Source organism: Gossypium hirsutum, chromosome A08 (assembly GCF_007990345.1).
Source record: "Gossypium hirsutum isolate 1008001.06 chromosome A08, Gossypium_hirsutum_v2.1, whole genome shotgun sequence".
NCBI lineage: Eukaryota > Viridiplantae > Streptophyta > Magnoliopsida > Malvales > Malvaceae > Gossypium > Gossypium hirsutum.
In genome coordinates, this window is record NC_053431.1 from 59369052 (window position 1) to 59374469 (window position 5418).

General features: G+C 30.5%; 1 protein-coding gene across 2 annotated transcripts; it reads left to right on the forward strand.

Moving 5' to 3' along the window:
- The first annotated feature begins 1647 nt into the window (after window positions 1-1647).
- LOC107953409 (reticulocalbin-2) lies at window positions 1648-3589 on the forward strand. Of its 2 annotated transcripts, XM_016888718.2 has the most exons (6): window positions 1656-2271; window positions 2369-2471; window positions 2612-2677; window positions 2776-2931; window positions 3029-3125; window positions 3233-3589. In XM_016888718.2, the coding sequence occupies exons 1-6, from the start codon at window positions 1812-1814 to the stop codon at window positions 3368-3370; spliced, it is 1020 nt and encodes a 339-aa protein (XP_016744207.2). In that variant the 5' UTR covers window positions 1656-1811; the 3' UTR covers window positions 3371-3589. The 2 variants fall into 2 exon arrangements, with proteins under 2 accessions (XP_016744215.2, XP_016744207.2); XM_016888726.2 differs by lacking the exon at window positions 2612-2677 and having other exon boundaries at window positions 1648-2271.
- The last annotated feature ends 1829 nt before the right edge of the window (window positions 3590-5418 follow it).

Consider the following 5418-nt stretch of genomic DNA (forward strand, 5'->3'; position numbering starts at 1 on the left):
GTGTGTAAATGCTCATTTATGCCACGTTATATGTCTTTAAATATGAGTCTATGCATGTGTTCGAAAAAGTTTTGAATTAAATGAAATTTTATGACCCGGTTTTCGCCTATGTATATGGTTAAGTCTGGTAATGCCTCGTACCCTATTTCGGCCTTGGATACGAGTAAAGGGTGTTACATGTTTTCATTCGTCTTTGCGTGCAAAAATGTTGAAGACAATATATAAAGGGTATTAGTATAATTAATTGATTTTTATTAAACCAAATTGTTCAAAAATACAAGTATATAAAACGAATATGCTACATATAAGGCACCAGATCCAACATACGGGGACTTGGCTAGAGCAATGATCCGATATCTTTCTTATAATACAACTAGTGATTTTAGTCTTAACATTAGTCTAACTCTCACCAATTTAGTGACCTCACTGTTGTACAAAGGCTAGATCACTCTCCCACTAAGCTTTCTCCTCGAAAGATTAGTTTTGCAACTCAAGAGACTTTCTTGATTGCTTACGAAATTAAGGAACACATATTTTTTCCTAACTTGAACAAATTTGTGCTCTCTCAAATTCTAGGTCTCTCAGTTACAAATAACTTAATCACCTTTTTTTTAATATATAAAGTAAAGTTAAAAATCAGCATAGGATAACAATTTTATAAGAGTCTTGATGTAATCCAAAGTCATCAACTATAGGAAGTGACTTTATTTGTTCCTCAAGTAACCAAACTTAATCCGCAAGAAATCAATCTTCAAGTATTTAATTTTAATTCAATTAGTTTTCATGTTTTGGGATCTAACTCGTCGAAATATCTTCAAAACAGATAACCCAATACTTTTTGCTCTATAATTTGTCAAATTTAAGAATAGGCACGTTAGGTAAAATAGTGTCTGAAGTTGTGGCCACTGGTTCAACCACAAAAACTATCATAAAATTAATCTTGGCTTCAAATGTGTCAAAAAAAAAGGAGATTAAGTTTACGTTTTATAAATAAATTTTTTTATTGATTTTCAAGACTATATTAATTTATTACTTTTAAGTATTAAATTATTATATTAATTTATATTTTAGTTTTCTTCTAAATATTTCAAAATTAAAATTAAATAGTAAAATTCAATATAAAACCAGACTTTAGTGAAAAAACTCAATCAAAGAAAAGTGAAGTGGCAAAATTCAAGATAAAGTTATAATATAGTAGTAAGTTTATCTTTAACTTAAATGTACAATGACAAATATTAATAAAAATAGAAGTTTAGCGACAAATTTCAACTTTAACTAGTAACAAAATTACACACTAATTCAATTTATTTACTTAATTATTTATTGATCCGCTAAATAGTAAATGTATATGGTAATCTAATATTAATAAAATGGTAATTATTTAGTACGCATGTGAGAAAGTCTTTATTCCACAAGCGGTGTTGAGATATTGTCACATGTTTTATTTTTTTAGTTTTTAAATACAATTTAAGAACAAATGATAAAATCTAACCACACTTGTGGGGTTTAAACTTTTCAAGACCAGTATACCCAATATTTATCCTTAATAAAATGTCAAAAACTGATGGGATTAAATATAAACCCTTCTAATTTGAGTGCTTTATGTATATGCCCCTCACCTCTAACCGTCAGTAACCGTTTTTCCCGCCACCCCCCGTTCCCATCTCCATGGATTACAAATAAAATAGAAAAAATAGAAAAAAAAGGGAACGGGACTAAAAAAAATCATTATCATCTTTATTGCATTCTCCAGCTTTTGTTATATGCTACCATCATCCAGCGATCGTTAATCCCTTTGGCTGCCATTGAATATGGCGAAGGCGATGGTTTACACCTTTCTGGCCATTGCCTTCATTATCTTCTTTTTATCCCCAAGCAAACGGCATGATCATCACCGAATGTGCCTAAATCGTCGCCTTGCTCACAAAGTTTCATTCGATCCTTTGGTGTCGAGAATTGAGAGATCGACGGATGACAAAGGCTTGAGCAAAAACATTACTTATGTTCCTGAGGTTGATGATGCCCAAGAGTATTTCCAAGATGATGGAGTTTTAAACACCACACTAAGGCTGATGATTTTGTTCCCTTTGTTAGACAATGCACCAAAAGATGGTTATATCAGTGCCAAAGAGCTAGAGGCTTGGATTAGCCAACAGACCATTGATCGTTTGAGTTATGGAACATATAAAGCCATGTTTTGGCACGATAAAGATGGGAATGGGGCTATCAGCTTCAGCGAGTACCTTCCTCAATTTTCCCCCAAAGATATAGGTAAATTTAAGTCTTTTTGTCTAGTTTGGGTTACATAAAATGTTTGATCGTTTTCGGTGTCATCTTCCATTTACAAATTTGGGTGAATTTGAAATAGAAAAATATTCAATGGCACATGGTGACGCTGGATGGTGGATGGAGCAATTCAAGAACGCAGATGTTGATTCGAGTGGGAATCTTGACTTCAATGAATGCAAAGAGTAAATGCTTTTCTCAATGTTTGAACAACATTATTTAATTTGTAGTGAGGAACATATCTTTTATCGACCAATCACGCATGGTAAATGTCAAGCCAAATAGTCAATCTTAAAATATCAATCCGTAACTTTTTTTTTCCCAGTTTCTTACATCCAGAAGATAGTGACAATGAAGAAATTCAGAGATGGCTATTACGGGACAAGATGAAGTCTGTTTTTCTGGAATTTTCTCTATCACTTTCAGCTAGTTTTATTTGAGATCGACAGGACAATGTTTTATTTTAATTTCTTTTTCCTGATTGAATAGACGTATCGACGATGATCACGACGGAAAACTGAACTTCAGTGAATTTCTACTGCACGCATACAACATTTACAAAAGCTATGCAGATTTTGAAAATTCTCCTGCTCTTACACCTACTGCTGAACAAATGTTTGCACAGCTTGATACCGACAAAGACAAGTAATTTAATTTAAATAGCGGACCAAACGCAAACAGCAATTAAATTCGGAATGTGTTTTCAGTCAACCTGTAACACTTCTAACTATGCCTTTTGCAGAAAGCTTAGCGTGGAGGAATTAAGACCCATACTTCGCTATCTCCACCCTGGCGAGCTGTTTTACGCTAAGTATTTCACCCGTTATCTGATGCGTGAGGTGAAGTAAATGATGATGTTTTGAGTTTGATTATTGACAAGAAAAACAATAGAATATAAGTCCTTGGGTTATTAAAATTTTGTTTTAATTTATTTAAACTAAATCAGGCTGATGATAACAAAGATGGATATTTGACGCTTCAAGAGATGCTGAATCACGAAAGTATATTCTACAATTCACTCTATGAAGACGATGACGTCTATGACGATGACGACGATGATCATGACTACCATGATGATCTTTAGATTAACCTTAGATTTGTTATTAATTTCCAGCAATGTTTTTAATTTTTGTTAGCATCCAAATCCCACCCCTTTAACGGCATAATCAAAGTATTTTTCTAAAGAAAGTTTTCTCACTCCAAATACTGTTCTTTCCTCGTTTTCGGTGTTTAATTGATCTTATGATATATCCTTCGCCTAGGAAACATTCCAATCAAAAAGAAAGTTTACAGCGGATGAAAGCTGAACATCGAATATGAAATCAACACCCGCCACGATTTAAAATATTGCAAACCCAGTTTAAAAGGTTATAGACAATATTTTTAAAAATAGTGGTTAATTTTAATACAGTGTTTTATTTAAAGTTTTATTAAAATTATTTATTTTTATGCACTACCTAAATTCTTCATAACCTCTCAAATTTCAAATTAATTAAAGTAGTGTTTCATAAATTAAAAATTAAGTATTGAAAAATAATAAAAAATTTAGTATATGTATAAAAAAGTTCTAGTATATAATTTTTTAAGTGCTAAATTTATATTATAAAATTAAAAATTTTGTTAATAAAACTTAAATGTTGAATACAATTATTTCATTTGATAATAATAAATCTTAATTTATGAAAATGACTTATTTCATAATTTTAATATTATCATATATATATAATATAACAAGGTACATGTAATGAAGTTGTCACAAGTGGCGTTATTATTATTTTTATGTAATTTATATATTTTTAAAAGATAAGTTTTATAATTTTCTATTATCCATTAAATTAAAATGTTTATATTTAAAATAAATATTTAATTAGATAAGAACAACTTATTCATTAAATTTAACTTAAATAATTTTTTATTTAATTATATATTATCTATTATTAATTGTGACATGGGGACAACAGACCAAGATCAAAAGCATTTAAATTTTAGATTTAATCTAGGACTCTAGACCGAATTGAAGGAACTTGGCATGCAAGCAACTGAAAACACACAAGATGGATAAGTGAGAAAAGAAATAATTTGGCAGAATTTAATGTAAACAAATAGTGGAACAAAGAATGGATTAACTAAGATAATGATTTATTTTTTTAATTTGCAAGGATTGACATTTGGAAAAAAAACATTGGATTTATTATTCTAAGTGTAGTATTTTCCTCTATGTACACTTGTATTTTTTCTGAATAGATTGGTTTAATAAAATTATTCATGAATTTAATACTCTTTGTATATAGTTCTTAATGCTTTTTGCATGCAAAGAAAAATGGAAGCAAATATTAGTTCACTAGTTATCTAATGTTTAACAAATACTAAACAGTATTACGTGGTTGGATCATAATATGGAAAGACAACTTATATTAGTAGATGAACCTAAATATGTCTGTAATCTAATCCAATTGGGGAGATTCTTTGTCTTAAGCATCGGAGTGGATGACTCCTAGAAGATAGAGACATAGATGTGACTGACTGGATTGATAGTACATCAGACATGACCCAAGTAGAATAGATCTTAAATCCGTTTATGGATTTATTTACTTGTGACATACATTAATCTTGAGTGGATGATGGACTATGTATATTGTGACTCGTATACTTTGATATAAATAAAAGCCTGAGTTCGAATAGATAAGGAACCGAAAGTTGGTCTGTTGGGCATACAACTTCTGCGACATATATCATTATTCACAATAGTGGAATTCATATCCCAATACATGGGTAAGTGATATCTTCTCATTGGCATTTCATGATACATTAAAAGTAAATGTGTCCATGGGTCATTTATCTTTGTGATGAATGACTTAATTACTATTTGATAGTAATTGACTTTTGAAGGAAAATGTAATGGTTACCATGAGATAAAATAGGATTATATTGGGAGAGTAGATTTATCCCAAAGAGATTAAGAATATCCCATGAGGGTAACACACTTATGACAAGATCATAAAATAAGCATTGATCAAGTAGCTTTCGTAATGATATGTTATTAGGGAGAGCTCAGTCATGATACTATAATGGAATGACTTCATACCTAAATGAGTTTAGAATAAATAGCGAAATGCTAGAACTTAATTATAA